Here is an 18,535-nt window from a genome sequence, read left to right on the forward strand (position 1 = left end):
ACTCTTTGGTCCCATGTATATTGGAGTGCTTCCCTCCACGATTTATTACTCTTTTGCCTCTCTTGTTGACCCGGTTGCTTCAGGACACCGGGTGCACCATCTTCTCGGCAGCAAGAGTACTCTTCAGGAGGGGAATTACTCCTTCTCTTATTGATTCTTTGTATGTATTTTTCCCAACTTTTATGCTTTACTAAAGGGGTATCGCACCTCAATTCCTGGAACCACCGTCTGCACAACCCAGCTACTATATTTGCCACAAAAGGTGCTGATTCGTTTGGATGGTAACAATAATACAAGGGATTGACTCCTTTTGAGTAGATGGCCCACCACTTCTCTGATCCTGCCTCAAATTCTCCTGCTCGTATTCTGGTTACTAGGGCCCAATTAGTGAGTCTCCTCTGGGCAGTGTAGCAAGAGCTACACACCCCTCTTGGTGGGTAGCGTCTATGACAGTGGGTCCACCAGTGTTCTTTACATATTATACATTTCAAACCAACAAAAGGATAACAATTCTGGTGCAAAGTACAGCCTATTTTAACACTTCCATTATATATTTCCTCACCACTAGGTGGAGGTATCTTATATTCTATATAAAAGCCTTTATTGAGTTTATTATTCATAAGTTTCTAAGCAGGTTAGTAGTTCTTGGATGTCATTTTGTTCGGGATATCTTAAGTCTCAAGTCCCCAGCCGGGCTAACCACTTCCCAGTTTGATGGAAGCAGCGAAAGGGAGCCTGGGAAGAATACAGAGATGACCAGGGATTTGGATAGGAAAACTATTTTGTCGAGTCTTGTGATGACTGTCATCCGCTTGCTGCGCCTTTGCCAGCAGGGGTAAACTCCAGAAGCCTTAGGGCCTTGGAGCTTTGGCAGACAGATGTCACACAAGTTGCTGAGTTCAGCTGGGTCCAGTGTGTGCATGTCAGTGTGGACACTTTCTCCTCTGCAATGTGGGCTTCGTCTCACACAGGAGAAAAGACCTGCTGTGTCATTGTCCACTGGAGGCAGGCCTTTGCCTTCTTAGGTATACCTTCTGCTGTGAAGACCGATAATGGTCCTGCTTTCGCCTCTCAGAAGGTGCGGCAGTTCCTACAGATGTGGGGTGTGTCACACAAGTTTGGTATCCCTCATTCTCCAACAGGTCAAGCTATTGTAGAATGTGCTCATGGTACACTAAAATGGGTTCTACAGAAGCAGAAATGGGGAATGCAGGGTGAAACCCTCCACAGTCGGTTGGAAAACGCTTTATATACCATCAGTCACCTCACAGTACTGCAGAACTGCAATAACCCAGTCATGTTGAACCATCACCTTTCATTGCAGGCTTCAGATGAGATGCCTCAGCCTCGAGCGTAGGTTCAAGTGAGGAATTTAGTCACCAAACAGCGAGAAGGTCCCTATAACCTTATCACTTCGGGGTGCAGGTATACATGTGATCCACATATACTGGGGTACGCTGGGTATCTGCAAAGTGCATTCATCCTGACCTGCAACCACAACGGAACAATCTGGCCGATGGGCAATTTGGAGGCCGTGACCAAATTGAAAGTCATCAATTGGATGGGCCATCAGATGACTCAGATGCAGATGATGTGAGTGATCATCCCCTGGCCCCTCCACGAGCAGACACTGAAAATGTTTTTGGTTTTTTTGGGTTTTTTTATGGAGAAAGTGTGAGATATCACCCTGAAAATAGAGCCTTCTGGTTGTTTAGAACATTCTTTATTTTCCTTTTTGGTTGTTAAAATATTGTTCTTTTTCTTTTTCTTTTTTAAAAAGGAGGAAGGGTGAGATGTCACCCTGAAAATTAAACCTTCTGATAATGTTTTCATAGTTTTGGTAGCTTTCCCATGAGAGTCTGGTAAATGTGAGTTGTTTATCACATTCCTTCTGAGAAATGTTTTTTGATGGATGTTTTGCATGGCCAGTGTGCTTAGGAAGGTGGTAACTTAATTATCCAATCCCTTGTTATTGTCAAGAATCTATAAATACTGGAGTCAGGAAATAAAGTCACAGGTTTTTCTTCTAACACTGAAGGTAGTAATGTGAATCATTTTGTGTCCTTTAGCGACATGACAATATTGTGGCAACTACAGGCCATTCACTCTCACCTCAGTGCCTGGCAAGATCATGAAGCAGATCCTGCTGAAAAGTATGTGTCATGGTTTGACACTGTCCCAACGCCAGGCACCCACGATAGTCACTCACTCACCCTCCCCTGCCACAGTTGGGCAGCAGAGAGGGGAAAAAAATAATTAACAAAGGGTTCAGGAGTTGAGATAAAGAAGAGGAAAAAACATTTCAAGGACAAAACAGGCTCAACTAAAAGTTGCAAAGTGAAATGTATTACTAACAGAATCAGCAGAGGATAATAAGAAGTAAAATAAGCCCTTAAAAAACCTTTTTTTCCCCCCAACCCCTCCTTACTTTCCACCGACAGCTCAGGGAGACAGGGCATGGGGGTTTTGGGGTCAGTTCATCACCAAGATTTTATTCTGCTGCTCCGGTAGCTGAGTCCTTCCCCTGTGAGACCATGGGGTCCCTCCCATGGGAGACAGTTCTCTGTGAACTTTTCTGGCATGGGTTCACTCTCATGAGCAGCAGTCTTACCACACCTGCTGCAATGTGAGTCCCTCCCACGGGCAGACAATCCTCCCAAAACTGCTGTAGCATAGGTCACTCTTCCATGGGGTGCAGTCATCCAAGGACAGGCTGCTCCAGCTTGGAAGCAGGGACCCTCTCTCTCCACCAGGTCTTTCACTGGTTCACAGCCTCTTCCAGGCATCCACCTACTCCAGCGTGAGCACCTCGCCCACGGTCTGTGGGTGGATCTCAGCATCCCCCATGGACCCATGGGCTGTAGGGGAACAACCTGCTTCACCATGGTCTTCACCATGGCCTGCAGAGGCATGTTAGCTCTGGTGCCTGAAGCACCTTCTCCCCCTCCTTCTCTGTTGACCTTGGTGTCTCCATGTTGTTTTCCATCACAGCTTCTCACCTGCTCCTCTTGTCTGACTAGAGAAGACTCTAATCTGTGTGACTTTGTTTTGATTTTCTTCTTAAATATGTCATCACAGAGGCATTACCAACTTCTCTCATTGGCCCAGTTTTGGCCAGCAGCATGTCCATCTTCAGAGCCATCAAGGATTGGCTCTGCCTGACATGGTGGAAGCTTCTAGCAGCTTTTCACAGGAGCCATCTCTGTGGCCCCCCTGCTACCAAAAATGAGGCCATGCAAAACCAGTACACTATGCTAAGGCACATGAGAAATAAGGAGGTGATTTGTGACAGCCACCATGGCTTCACTAAAGGAATATTGTGCCTGACAAATTTGGTGACTTTCTAAAATGGAGTTACAGCCTTGGTGGATGAGAGAAGAGAGACCAACATCATCTACTTGGACTTGTGCAAAGCAATTAACACTGTCTCACACAATATCCTTGTCTCTAAACTGGTGACATGAGGATTTGATGCATGAAGCACTCGGTGGATAAGAAATATGCTGGATGGTCACACGCAGAGTTGCGGTCAACAGTTCAATGTCCAAGTAGAGAGCAGTAACAAGTGGTGTTCCTCAGGGGTCAGTACTGGGACCTGGGACTGTTCAACATCTTTGTTGATGACATGGACAGTGGGACTGAGAGTATCCTCACCAAGTTCACCAATGACACTGAGCTGTGTGGCTTGATCAACATGCAGGAGGGAAGGGATGGCATCCAGAGGGACCTGGATAGGCTTGAGAGGTGGGTCTGTGTAAACCTCATGAAGTTCGACAAGGCCAAGTGAACGGTCCTGCACCTGGGTCAGGGCAATCCCAAGCCACAAGTACAGGCTGGGTGGAGAATGGATAGAGTGCAGCCCTGGGGAGAAAGACTTTGGGGTGTTGGTGGACAAGAAGCTCAACATGTCTCAGCAATGTGCACTTGCAGCCCAGAAAGCTAACAGTATTCCAGGCTGTATCTAAAGCAGATCACAGGAGATGATTCTTCCCCTCTACTCTACTCTGGTGAGACCCCACCTGAAGTGCTGTGTACAGTTTCTGGGGCCCCCAACATAAGAATGACATGGACCTGTTGGAATGAGTCCAGAGGAGGCCACTAAGTTGATCACAGGGCTAGAACAGCTCTGCTATGAAGACAGGCTGAGAGTTTGGGCTGCTCAGCCTGGACAAGAAAAGGCTCCAGGGAAAACCTTATTGCAGCCTTCCACTACTGAAAGGGGGCCTACAGGAAGGCTGGAGAGGAACTTTTTTTGCAAGGGTATGCAGTGATAGGACAAGGGGGAATGGTTTTAATCTGAAACAGAGTACATTTAGATCGCATATTAAGAAGACATTCTTTACTGGGAGGATGGTGAGGCACTGGAACTGGTTGCCTAGAAGTTGTCAATTTCCTGTCCCTGCAAGCATTCAAAGCAAGGTTGGATGGGTCTCTGAGCTGTCTGGTCTAGTGGAAGGTGTCCCTGCCCATGGAGCTAGATGATCTTTAAGGTCCCTTACAAACCAGGCTATTCTATGATTGTACGATTCTATGATTAATATTAGTAAAGAAATGCAGAATACCCTATTTTTAACAATTGTCTTGAATGTACAGGAGTAGCTATAGAAGAAATAAGATTATATTAGTATTTATCACACACAAAGTTTTTTAGTATGTTCTTTAAGGCCTAAAGTTATCATTAATTTAGTATTTCATTGCTTTAATATATGTACAGTACATCAATGGATGGTTATAGTACAGGTATTGGTTCTTATCTATGAAGCATGGACTGCCAATCTCCTGACAGGGAGGATGTATGCTCTAGATAATGAGTATAGTTCATATGTTGAATGCATTCCATGAGCTAATATAGTACATGGGGTAAATCAATTAATGTATAACTATAGACAGAATGTTGGGGGGGAATGAATGTGCTTTATGGGTTCATATGGTTGAGACTGACAGTTTTTCAGACCATAGACACTGGAGAAAAACCAAGTGGGAACTATTATGACTTACACTGTACTATTTTTAGCATTGTGTTTTGTTTTAGAGGGGCTGAAAGTAGTTTCTAATCTGTCTTGGTATTATGCAGTGGTTGGTTTGGTACTAGTATATGTTACGGGGTGTGTATGGTGGTTGAGTTTTTTGTCTTTGATGTTCATGATGGTTTATTTAGGTAGGATGTTAGTGGTCTTTATTTATTCTGTGTATCTGGCAGCTGAGCCTTTTACTGAGGCTTGAGGGGATTGATCTGTAGATTGACATGATGTAGGGTTTATCTTGGTGCTTCTTGTTGGGATGACTGTTGGGTGTTTTCTTGAGTTTTGGAAGTTTGAGTGGTTACTGGTAGATAGTGAGTGAATGTTTTCTGTTAAGTTGGATTTTAGTGGTGTTGCCATGTTTTATTCTTATTGGGTGGGAATGTTTTTGATAGCCAGGTGGGGGTTGTTACTGACTTTGTTGTGTTAGAACTTGTATGGGTTGTCTCTTGGGGCAAATAAGGCAGTTGTTTTCTGTGGCCTACAATTATCTTTTCCTATAGTATTTCTGTTTCTCATTCATCATTCAGGTGACCTGGAGCCAGAGGTCCATGTGTTTGTGGTGCAAATAACTGGAACGACTGTGGTATGTGTTTGTATTAGCAAAGATCAAGCCAGACTAGCTTGTGAGTATGTGAAGTGGTCTGAGAGTAGGTAGGGAAATGTGTGTCTAAAAGTATGACCATGGGAGGGGATGAATATTAGAAGGACCAGGGAGTTCCAGACAGATACTGGGGGGATGGGATTGGGGGTTGGTTTGTGTGTCTCTGAATGAAACCTGCTGGGGAGGAGGGGCTGTGTCTAAGGGCAAGACCATGAGGGGCTTGACTACCAGGGAATCAGGGGAGCCCCAGACAGGTCTGTACCAACAACTGGAGTAGGACTGTGGCCTCTGGGGCTCATATATCCAGGTGGCAGCAATTGGGGACAATGAGTTCCAGAGGGAACTTAAAGTTTCACAGCAGTTATAATGACCACAAGCTGTTAAAGACAGTAGCTTTATGTCTCACATGAAAGACATTGCATGCAGCAGTAGAACTGATAGGCTATGGAAACCACCTATACAGTTTATTACACATATCTGCTATCTTCCTTATCACCAGAACACTTTACTGCAACTGCAAGGCGCTCTAGATTCAAACTACCCCTCTTGGTTTTGTGGGGTATGACAAAATCTCAGGATTTAAAAATGGGCTGTTATAGTATTTCAACAAAAGATTGATGTAAATGACTATCTTCATGTTTATTTTTTACAATACCTTGAAGGAAAACAAATTTAGTTTCTCCTTGCTTGAGGAGCAACTGAGTGGGGGGTCTGTCAGCCACCCAAGGTCAACCCACCACATTTCCACATTGTACATATGTGCATATATATTTATATATATATATATATACACTCACTAATAGAACTCCATCCTGAAGAAGTTACAGGAGGAAGTCAGCAGGCTGCACAGCATCAGAGAGGATGAGAGATAGATAGACAGTATCTTCTCAGACATGCAACAGCTTCCAGAGGCCTAGTCCCCAGGTGCAATGGACACACAAGCAGTTTATCCCTAGCAGAATGGTAAGACCAACCCCTGGGAAAGGCAGAGAATGAAAGCTGGTAACTTCTGGTAGAAGGCTTCTGCTCCACCTAAGGGCTTACAACTACAAAATAAGTTCACTGTCCTTAAAGCTGAGGAGGAGCTGGATGTACTTTCAAGCAAAGCATTTAGACTGACCCTGAACCATGCAAGACCACCAGGAGGAAGTGGTGAGTGATAGTAATGGGCAACTCCCTGCTATAGGAGACAGAAGTGTTGGAAATTATATCACTTTCCTAATTATTTTTTCTAATTAATAGTTTTAATTAACTTTTTAATTGTTTTAATTAATCATAAGCAGTGTATTAATCATAAGCAGTTAAGTGGTATAATTTTCCACTTTAGCCAACATGCAGCTGTTTCTTTTCAGACTGTTATTGTTAGAGTTTGATTATTAGGTCACTGAAACTTTAAGTTTTGCTAAACTAACCCTGATAAGTTTCAATGAACAAAGCTTGAGGGAGTTCAAAGCTGGACTCCTGGAATCCAGAATTTAAAGCTCTTCAAGGACATGTTGGAGTAACCAGGAGATAAAGAAGAGACTAACAAAGAGATTTCAGCCTGAGTGCTAGAAAAACCCTGTCTGGGAAAAGGATGATAAAAAGACTGGAAAATGTGGACTAATTAGCATGAGAAGCAAGAAATTAATAACCAGTAGAGAATAGAATACTAATTAATAAAGAGAATTATGTAATTTCAAACCAATGAACATTAATTTCTTTGCTAAAAATGTATAAATAAGTCACAAGTTTTGAAAGTGATGTGTGTGGCTGGAGCTATCCTCTATGCACCCTGGCTGGGAATAAAGTAATGCCTACTCCCTAATACTAAAAAAATAGTGTTAGAGAGTTTCATTTATCCTGTTTCCAGCAACAGAGGCACTGATCTGCCGACCTGACCTATTGTCTAAAAAGTTTCTTGCTTGTTGAGAGCCTGGATCCAAGTTGTTGTGGAGACAATTATTTATTCTCTACTCCCCATCAGCAGGCCATGTCCAGCTGCTTCCTGGGAAGTAGGGCCTCTGTACCTATAGCACTTACTCCAGAAGACAAATGCCTTAATAATGAATGCGTCCCTCCCCTCCTCCTTTTTTTTTTTTTTTGTTGTTCAGCAGATGTCATATGCTACAGAATATCTATTTAGTCAGTTGGAGTCAGCTGTCCTGGCTATGTCCCCTCCCAACCTCTTGCTCACGCCCAGCCTGCTGGCATTTGAGGGTAGGGTGATGGAAGTGGCTGAAAAGAGTCTCCATGCTGTGGGAGCACTGCTCAGCAATAGCCAAAACATTAGTATATTATCAACACCTTTCTAGCGACAAATAAAAAGTACAGCACTGTGGGGGCTGCTATGTGGAAACTGAACTCCATCCCAGACAAACCCATTTACAAGTACATATTGTAATTAATATTTTATGTTACAGTGCTCTGCACTTTTATATGGTTTCTCTGTTGATCTCAGCATCCTTAAAAATACTGTTAAAGTATGAATTATCCCAAATCCTGGGATCCAAATGCTGTTACTTTAAAATGGCAGCATCATACTCACTGTCTTTTAATATCCCTATTCACGTGAACATCAGTAACGTGAATTCAATTAATTAATGCTTATGCACAGTTTTTTTCCTTCTATCATGACTACATACTGCAGAAGCTCCTTTTTTTACCAAAATAACTTAGGCTAAATAAAATTACCATATTACTTCAACCCCAAGAAAATCTCTTGAGAATAAAATTCTAAAAAAGTCTTACTTTACATTACTGGATTTAATAATTTCCAATACCATTCCTTTTAGCCTGTTTTAAAGTAAATTTTTGTACTGGTTTGAGGTGGGTTGAGTGCTGGCCAAATGCCAGTGCACCCACTAAAATTATTTACACACTTTCTGATGTAAGATAATGATTAGGAGGAGAACAAAGCAGGCTCAAAACTTTAAAAGTATATAAGGAAAGCTTTATTAACAGAACTAAAAGGAGACTAATAAAACCAGAATAAACCTTCAGAACACTTCTCCTCCCCCCACCTCTTCTTTTCTTTCTCACTGACAACATAAAAAGACAAAACCTGGAACTTTCAGTCAGTTTTACACCTCTAAAATAGTCTTTCTTCAATTCACTTAGGGAGAGGAGTCTCTCTTGCCATGCCACAGAGACTTCTGCACAAGAAACAGTTCTCTCATGGCTTCAGTGTCACAGCAAAGAAGCCACCTGGGAGAATGAAAATCTGATCACTATGTGAAAATCCCTCCTCTCAATTTACAGCTTTCCCCACAACTGTTTTTGAGGGCTCAGTCTTTAGCTAATGGGGTATACTTTTAAGGATGAGCTGTTCAGAAGCAAAGGTTCTCTTCATCTGTCTCTGAAATCATCTTCATCTCTGGGAACAGATGTTCTTCTTCCCGGGGGAAAAAGACTTCATCACTCTTATTTCTCTCTGTTCAAGCTTCTCATTGGATCACAGCTATTTCAACATCTGTTTGCTTCAGCATGGGTACCTTTGCTCATGTCTACGGTTAGAACACTCCATCCCTCCATGCTTTTCAGGAATTACAGGGGATATTTTAGTAATCATAGTCCATCACCATGGCTGTACAAAAGAATTTCAACTCAAGACTAAGGCATCTCCTCATTCTCCTCCCATCTGGGATTTGACTCCTTCACTGACCTCGGTGTCTCCATGTTGTTTTCTATACATGTCTTCACCTTTCTTTTCCTCTGATTTGGGAGAAGTGGCACCCACAGTGATATGCGGATAGAAAAACTCTATAACTCACAGAGTAATTATGAGAGTAGGTATGAATTTATTCAGCGCTGAGGTGCATGGGGGATATCTCATCCGAAAGCATGCCCACCTTGGAGACTTGTTTCTCCCTTTTTATTCTCTGCAAACTAGGGTTACACAGTACACCTAATACATATTCATTTTCTAACCCCGCCTGTCCTCGCTTCATATTAAAATTAGTTTCACGCCTATTTGCAGCTGTGCACTGCTTCTTGTTGGTCACTCTGGTGGTCGTCTGGGGGTCTTTGGAGCTGAAGTCAGCAATTTTCCTTCAGTTGAACTTTTCACCTTGTATTCTTGCACATGCTCCTTTAAGTTCTTTTGACACACCCCCCCCCTTTCCATTTCTTCTGGCTTAGGGGTCCAAAAGAATCCAAGGAACCCCCTCATCCTGTGGTGCATTTATCCTTGCATCCTATTTACGCACTCTCGCTCCTTATCCTGCAGTCTTTATTCTCTTCCTGCTCTTATGGGAGCAGTCAGCATTTCACATGGGTTTTGTAGCCTTCTTCTACTCAAGACATTTCTTTATAAATGATTCCAAATTCTTAATTTCTCTGTTTCAACAGGTTTATCTGTTTTTAAATGGAATTCTACAACACTGAAGGAGTTAACCTTACCCAGGTCTTGCATTAGGCAATGGCCTTTCGCTGTTGGTCACATGATCTCTGCTGGGCAGTAGCCGCAGAGGCTCGCAGCATTGATTTTAGCTGTTTCTGTACTGTTGAATGGAGTCATATTGTTTGCAGTGTGCAGTGTGGCCTCTCTGCTCTGGCCACAGTGCTGAGATGGTTTTCTTCAGCAGCTGGAATTTCCTCGGCCACGCAGTGGTGGGCCCAGCAGCGGCTCAGTCCAGCACTGCTCTGGGGCTGCGCAGGGCTCAGTGGTGGCAGGATTTTCCAGCAGCCGCACTGCAACCCAGCCCAGCCTGGCCTGGCTTAGCGGACCTGGCCCAGGTTTCTTTCCCCGCCCCGCCCCCATCCCAGCAGCCAGTTCGTACAGGCCTAGCCCTACCTCCTGCCAGGAGGATGGGGGGCTCAATCACCGCAAAAAAACAGGAAATAAAGAGAGAACTTTTCACAGTTTTCTCCTCTCTTAAATATGGTTTATAGAGGCGTGTCCAGCTTCTCTAACTGGTTCTGTCAGGCACTAAGGAAGTTGTAATATTTCTACGGAGACAGTCACTTCTGTGGCTGACCATTTTTCCTTACCAAAAATTTAGTTAAGGCAAACCCAGGACATGGTTTTGAAAGGAATGAGAAGGAGGTGTCTTTACAAACAAACTGTGGGCCTGATGGTAGATAAGGCCAGATACGGCAAGGTGAAAGAAGCAATGGGGGCAACCATAAATTCCATAGGAATTCCACTAATTGACACAGACTGTTACTCACTCAAGACTCTGCTAAATCTCTGGATTTAGAGAAAAAGAACAGACACAAGGAAAAAGAAAAATGGGGGGGGGGGTGTATATATTAGAAGGGGGTCTTAGGTATTAAGTATTTTGGGAAGTCTGTACCTCTCAAGTACCCCAGCCAATGGGGAAAGAGAGAGGGAAATGCAGCTGGGAAATCAGGATAAAAAGGAGGCTGCATCCTCTAAAAATTTGAGAGACCCCGTGGGAAATGCCCCATGGCTTCTCCCTTTATTTGACTAGTTACAGGACTCCTCTGTCTGCTTTTTGGACATAAACCACTGGTGTTTGTGGATTAATTTTCCTGACGGTTTAAAATGAATAATTGTGCTGGTTTTGGATGGAGTAGAGTTAATTTTCTTCATAGTAGCTAGTGTGGGGCTATGTTTTGTATTTGTGCCTGAAACAGTGTTGATAACACAAGGATGTTTTAGCTGTTGCTGAGTGGTGCTTACATAGAGCCAAGGCCTTTTCTGCTGCTCACACTACTCTGCCAGCAAGTATACTTGAGGTGCACAAGAAGTTGGGTGGGGACACAGCCAGGACAGTTGGCCCCAACTGACCAAAGGGCTATTCCAGACCATATGATGTTGTGAAAAATGAGATTCACTTAATAAATTATAAAAAGTTTAATATAAACAAAAAGACAATTAGGAGACAAAGGAAATAAAGCAAAGGGTTAAAACGGCCGGGTGCCCTGGAGAGTTGCCAGGAACACACCTGGTATCTTGGGAACACTCTTTTTATCCCCTCCTGCTGTGAGGGTTTAATGCATATTCAAACTTTTTCAAGAAGTATTTAGCATGTCCCCTCCCTGGTTCGGCCTATTTAGAACATGATCTGTATGGTGTTTCTTTTTGCTGATTATCATTATTTTTGCTGATCATCATTATTTTTGAGTTTGGTTTCCTTTCTTCTGCAAATGGTCAGTGTTGATAACAGTCTGGGCCCCTTCCCTTTGCCACCGGTGACAGCTGGGCTTCATGTCTGTCCTTCCGTTGCCAACGGCCTGGTCCTGGCTGCTGATAACAGCCTGGTTTCCATTGTTCTTCCACTGATAACAGCTTGGGCCGCACTGTCTTTGCCCTCTGGGGTTTCCTTGCTTTGTACTACGAGATTCCTTTAAGCTTAAAACTTCTTAGCAAGAAAAATATACATACATAGCCAAAAAGTATTTAACATATAATATTCATCCTAATACTTGCGAAAGCCAATATCACAGTACAGATTTATAACAATGTCATGTTCAGCAATAAAACTAGGGGGGAGGTTGGTGGGGGGGCTGCTCCTCAGAGACTGGCAGGGAATCAGTCTGTGAGATGTTACATAGTGGTTCATGTCATTATGGAAACACACCATGGAATCATTATAAACAAGAATACTGATCTTAAAGTAAAACATGGACATGAGACAAAGGAAAATATAATGATTCCATTATTTGAATCCCTTTGCTGTGAATTGCTAGCTTTTGCTGTCATGTATTTTTGCCACTAATTGCTTAGTGTTATTGTCGTGGTTTTAAACCAATAACTAAGAAAATTACTTATTTCTTGCTGTGAGATATGGATTAGAACAAGAGCAAAACAGGCATAAAACTTAAAAGGAAAAAAAAAAAAAGTTTATTGACAAACTACAATAATAAGAACACCAGAATAAACTTCCAGAAAAACCTTTTCATCCCCTGTCTACCCACTATTCCCTTGTTCACATGACAAAAGAGACAAAACCTTTGGAACTTTGACGGTTAAAACAGTCCCAATTCTTGCTACAGTCTTTTCACCAGTCTTTATAGAGAAACAGAAGTTTCTTCCTGTTAATTTATGGAGTTTCTCACAAGAAAAACTATTTTTGTTATAGTTTTCCATTGCTCTAATGTTAGCTGCCCAGAGCTGCTGTTATTAGAGCCCACTCCTCCCATTTTTCACATCACTCTTAAGTGTATATGGGCCATGAGTCTAGGGATGGGATTTTTAAGGATAAGTTATTCAAAGGCAAAAAAAGTCTTCTTCATCTGTTTCCGTGAGCTTCACCAGAAAACAGTTTTCTCATTGCCTCTCAAGGCTTCAAATCTTCCAGCACTTCACTGTACCATAATTACTCTACTTTTTACTCAAAATTTACACTTTGAACACTCTATTCCTCCCTATATACTGTCATGAATTAAAGGAGTGTTTTCAAGACCTTATTGTCCATTTCCATAGTTTTAACAGAAAGATATTTCAGCTTAATTAAAGCATCTTCTTAATTCTCTACCTTTTCTGAAGCTTCTTTTCTTTCCTGTCACTGGTAGTTTATAAAGTCTCTTTTCATGTTGATCACTCTCATTTTCTCTCTCTGGATAAAAAGATTAATCCGCAAGTCTCATCTGGGAAATGAAAGAGTTAAAATCTTGCCCAGGCTGTTGTAGGTAGTTCTGTGGCCTCGGCCGGTGCAGGAGCTGGAGCCGTCTGCGATGGAAAGCTCCTCATGGCTGCTCTGGAGAGTGTAGTCGCCGCGCCCAGCCCGCTGCAGGTCTAGAGCCTCTCTCTTTCTTCACTCAGCAGTTTCTAATGAATTTAGTTACAGCAAAAAACCTGCAGCCGAGCCAGAGATCGGCTCGGCCCGGCCCGGCCGGAGCCCGGAGAAAACCCCCTCCACAGGGCCCGCATCCCCCGGCCGGGAGACGCTGGGCCCAGCCCAGTCCCCGCCCGGCCACATGGCCTGGGCAGGGAACGGGAGGCCTGGAGCTCTGCCACCCTTCCCAGCCAGGAAACAAAGAGAACCAAGAGAGCTCTGGTTTTACACTTTAAGGTAGGGTTCACAAGTTGATCCCACTTTTCAATGGCCTAAACTGCTGTCAATTCTCAGCAATGACCGATAATTGGTCAGGAGAAAAGACGCCAGGCAGATCCCAGCAACTTAAACTTTCTTAAAGGTAAAGTAACTCCATGACAGTTATAGATACATATTATTGGCTTTTCACAAATATTAAAATGAATGTTATAAGGTTAGAAAACTTTGTTGTATTAATATAGTTTCTTCTATTTCTGTTATTGATGAAACTTAAAAATAGTGGTATAATACATATATATGTTAGGCTATAACACAGTATTAAAGCAAAAACTACTTTTGTTTATATAACCCAGAGACCGAAAAGATAGTCAGAGACCCCCCCCCCCTCCATTCTTAGATTATCTTATCCAGATGAAGACAGCAGTCCTCCAAGTCCTCCAAGGGAGGAATTTATTACACCTGTTATCAGACAGTGTAAAATCCAGCGGTGCCAAGAAGATTGATCTATTGGGAAGGGGGTGAGTTAAAAACTAAACAAAGGAACATCTAAAACTTAAGAAGAATGTTTGAATATGTATGAGAATTTATGAATATGTAGTAGGGTTCTGTAATATATGTTGGTATAATTAGCGTTTTATTGAAAACATATAAGATCAAGTATAAAAGCATGTTTTATGTATAAAACTGCACCAGAAAAGCCCCAGCCTGGGCCACCCTTCTCGATGCTGTATCCTGAAGTAATCCTCCCTTTGCCCCCCGAAGTAATCCTGGCTGGCTCTGTCGAGGGGGGGGTCAGGGAGATTCTTCACGACCAAGAAAATAGACCAAAGAGCTGCTCCTCCCTCCGGGGTAATGGAGGATGTTTATTCTGGCTGGCTTCCAGGGGGGCGAAGAGGCCAGGGATCACTTTCCCGGACTCTTTCAAACCTCGGGAGAGGGGCGGGGAGACATATAACACCAACCAATGGGATAACATTTCAGAGACAGGGAGGGGAGGGGAAAAACACGTCACAGCTGCAGGGAGGGTTTACAGAGACACTAAGTAACTCCCAGAAATATGCACTACCACATCTCCACCTATTTTGTTATATATAATTAAATGAAAGGTAACGAGCTTATACAACTTACTGACCTGAAGTGACCCACCAATTCCCATTTGTGGGCTGGTGAGGGTTACTCCGGTCTGTCAACTCTATATGGTTGACATCTGATGTAGCTGAGACTAGCTTAATTATGCTTCTGTACAGTATTCGGCTTAGCACTCCGAACACTAACACCGTTAGCAAAACAATGACTAGCAGCGACAGAATAGTTTTCACTACTGAAGCCCACCACCCCGAGAGTCCCCAGTTTTTAAACAGTCCATTGAACCAGTCATCTGCTTCTTGCTTGACTTGTCCGATCATGCTTTTCATCCCTTGGAGCGTGGCATGGATGTTAGGAGCTTTCGATGTCAGATTCATGCAGCAGAGACCCTCGAACTCCTGGCACTCATGCCCGTGGAGCAATAGGAGAAAGTCTATTGCTGCACGATTTTGGAGTGTCGCCTGCCTGGTAACTTCTTCATCTTCTAGGAGGGTACTTATGGCATTAGATGTTAAATTCGCTTGTTTTACCACCCAGCATTCTAGGTGTCCCAATTCACCTAGGGCTTTGGCTGCAGCTACCCAAGGAAGGAAAATGGATGCAGCAATTCTTTTTGATTTGGACCAATGGAAAATCTCTGAGTCACAATTTTCATCTAATTTTGTAACACTTCTCTTTTGAATTTTTTTGGTCAAATTGTTTTTATGGGTCCATTTGCCAATTAATGTTTGATTGGGCGCTAACAGTGATAGATGCCCTATGGTACACGGCCCTCCGAGAAGGCGGGATGGAATTCCTGCCCATGCACGGTCCCCACAAATGAGGAACAGTCCTTTGGGGAGGCTTTTGGGATGTGTATGAGCTGAGGAGTGCACTTTGATGTAGCTTAGCACACGGCACCACCTTTTTGCTGTGAATTCTTCTCGATGTTGTACTATATGGTGGAATGTTTCTTTATGAGTTGGAGGACTGACCCTAAAGTGCACACAGTATAATGCTGGAGAGGAACCCAGTAGCTCTAACTCCTGGGGTTCCTGGGTTGCCTTAGGAAAATGTGGCAGCCACTCTTCAACAGGGTTTCTTAACTCTGCTTCTATATGAGTGCTGTGTAATTTATTACCTGCTTCAGGAGTCAGTGTATTAAAGCTGTGTGTGAATTCATCATGCTGCAAAGGAATTCCTACCAGGCAGGTAGACATAGGATTTTTCGCTGCTGCAGTAGATAGACAAATGTTTTCTTGCTGGAGTGTTTGTGCCAAGGTCACCCAGATGTTCTGGCGTGGCTGTGGGACGATCCAGGCTGCTGTCAGGCTGCTCAGTGCGAGCAGGATGACAGCAGGGTTAAGGCTCATCATGGATTTGAGTAAGAGGTAGGTTATTTCTAAAAAAAAGAAAACAGGTGTTTTTTTAAAACATATTCACAGTTAAAGTATGCAGGTCAGAGGCTAGAGAGGTTTCTTCTTGCTCTCTCCAGCGGCGTCTTCTCTTGGAAGCAACAGCCACTTGCTTCTCTTCTCTTCTTGCTGGTGCTGGATTCTTTGGAACAAAAGGTTTTACCCATTTCTGAGGAATCCATTCGGGGCCTGCAGGGGTGGATACACACACGTAACCATGCCCCCAGGTGACAAGTTCATAGGGGCCCTGGTTTGCCAAGTTTCAGGGTCCCTGATTAGAACCGGTGGATGCTGTGACAATTTAAACTGATCACCACTGTTAAAATGCCAAGTTACAGGAGGATTCATGTTTTCAAATGAGCAGTTTAGGAAGTTAATGGTAAACAGAGCTTTACAGAGTTTCTGTTGTGGAGACATCCACACTGCCTCGCTACCTTGCCTGGCTAGGACTTGTTTGAGCGTCTGGTGTGTACGCTTGACTACCCCTTGACCTGTGGGGGAATGGGGGATGCCAGTTTTGTGTTCCACTCCCCACTGCTGGACAAATTCCAGGAACTCCTTGGATTTATACGCTGGGCCATTATCTGTTTTAATTTCTTTAGGGATTCCCAATACGGAAAAGGCCTGTACTAAAGTGTTGTTTGGCGTGTACTGATTTTTCTCCTGCATGAGCAGAGGCATACACTGCTCCTGAGTATGTATCAATGCTCACATGTACATACTTAAGGCGACCAAAACTGGGGATGTGAGTGATATCTGTTTGCCACACTTCACAGCTCTTAAGGCCTCGGGGATTAACCCCAAGACCTAATGATGGCACTGCCTGGAGCTGACAATTGGGACGGGTAGCCACGATGGCTTTAGCCTGATCCCGTGTAAGCTGGAACTGACAAATCAATCCTGGCACGTTTTGATGGTATTGCTGGTGACTTTTCTTTACTTGTTGAAACACATCTGGAAGACATACCTTTTCAGCTGGGGTAGCAAGGGAATCCACCTTCTGGTTCCCCTCAGCGATTTCACCTGGCAACGAGGTATGTGACTTATATGCATCACATAGAAAGGTTGTTCTCGATTTGAAACCAAATAAATCAGCTTTGAAAGCAATCTAAAGAGATGTTCGTTCTCAATGTCCTTGAGAACTGCCTGTTCCGCTCTGGACACCACTCCTGCCACGTAGGCTGAGTCAGTAACCAAATTAATCGGTTCTGAAAATTTCTCAAAGGCTTTCACGACCGCAGCTAGTTCACCTATCTGGGGTGACCCCTCTACAAACTCAACATCAGCTTCCCAAAGCTGAGTCTGTGGATTTCTCCAAGTCATCACTGACTTGTGGGATGTCCCAGATGCATCAGTGAACACTGTGAGAGCTTTGAGTGGCCATCGGCTCCTTTTCTCACAAGGAATGAGATGGAATTCCTCATGAAACAATTTGTGTGATGGTGCATGAACTGAAATTTGCCCACTATAGATGTCCAGACCTAACTGGAGGTTAGCATTGCTCTGCAGCAGATGCTCAAACATCTCTTTGGTCAGTCTCTCAGGGGAGTTTTTGCCTTCTCCAGAGAGCCTGACTGGGAGGTGAATACACATAAAGTCACAACCTGCCAGTTCCCGCAGCCTTACCCTGGCCTTTTGAATCAGCTGAGCCATCAGCCCTTGTGGCTTGGTGATAGTTTTGGGTCGTTGATGGGAGAGGAAAATCCATTCTATTATTAAGAGTGAATCTCTCTGCCCCTCGGCCCATTGGAATATCAACCCATGTAGGTGTGGCAATTTCCCCAGGACAATAAATTTGAAAGGCAGCTCAGGTTTGAAGCGGTGTGAGTGTCTTTCTGTCAAGGCCTTTTGTGCCTTTTCAATTACAGTTTTTGCTTCTGGAGTCAGCTCCCTGGGAGACAGTAACTCTCTCTCCCCTTTCAATAAATTGAGTAGGGGACTCAGGTCTTCATTCGTGAGACCTAGCCATGGTCTGATCCAGTTTAGTGACCTGCATAGAGAATGGAGATCTGCTAGAGTTTTAGGATTAACCATAATTTCCAATTTTTGCAGAACAACAGTCCGTGCAGTAATTTCCAGGCCCAGGTATTTCCAAGGTGGCATCCTGTTGGGTTTAAAGCAAGATAAGCACCCTGACCCACTCCAGCACAGGCGGCTATCCCAGCCGCGTGGTCCATACTCCACAGCATCAATGTGATGGATGGCAAATATGGCGATTTATTGCAGGGAAACTTAACATTTTATAGCCTGGGGTCACTGTGTTACTCCTATCTGCTTACATCACACCTACGTGCTATTGGCTAATTATAGGAGGACTTGCTATCCTAACAGAGAGGGGTTTTTGCTAACTTTCCGTTACATCCCGAAATCTTCCGCATCGCCAGGCCTTAAACTACAACATATTCCCCCCTCTTTATTAATAATTAATTTGCTAAAATATAAAAATATTAAAAATGGATAATATAAAATTGAGTCTAAAGATTAACA

The 18,535-nt window shown here is 43.5% G+C and overlaps 1 protein-coding gene across 1 annotated transcript in view; it reads right to left on the bottom strand.

The window, feature by feature from the left end:
* Positions 1-18,535, bottom strand: part of LOC148183300 (uncharacterized) — a 44,616-nt gene that overhangs the window by 20,132 nt on the left and 5,949 nt on the right. The window contains exon 3 of the mRNA XM_088061388.1: positions 14,701-16,035. Within this exon, the coding sequence (XP_087917514.1) occupies positions 14,701-16,035 (1,335 nt within the window). The remainder of the gene's footprint in view (positions 1-14,700; positions 16,036-18,535) is intronic.

This window comes from Pseudopodoces humilis, chromosome 12 (genome assembly GCF_049639895.1).
Source record: "Pseudopodoces humilis isolate 2021_Gansu_Grassland_sample_001 chromosome 12, ASM4963989v1, whole genome shotgun sequence".
NCBI classification, from domain to species: domain Eukaryota; kingdom Metazoa; phylum Chordata; class Aves; order Passeriformes; family Paridae; genus Pseudopodoces; species Pseudopodoces humilis.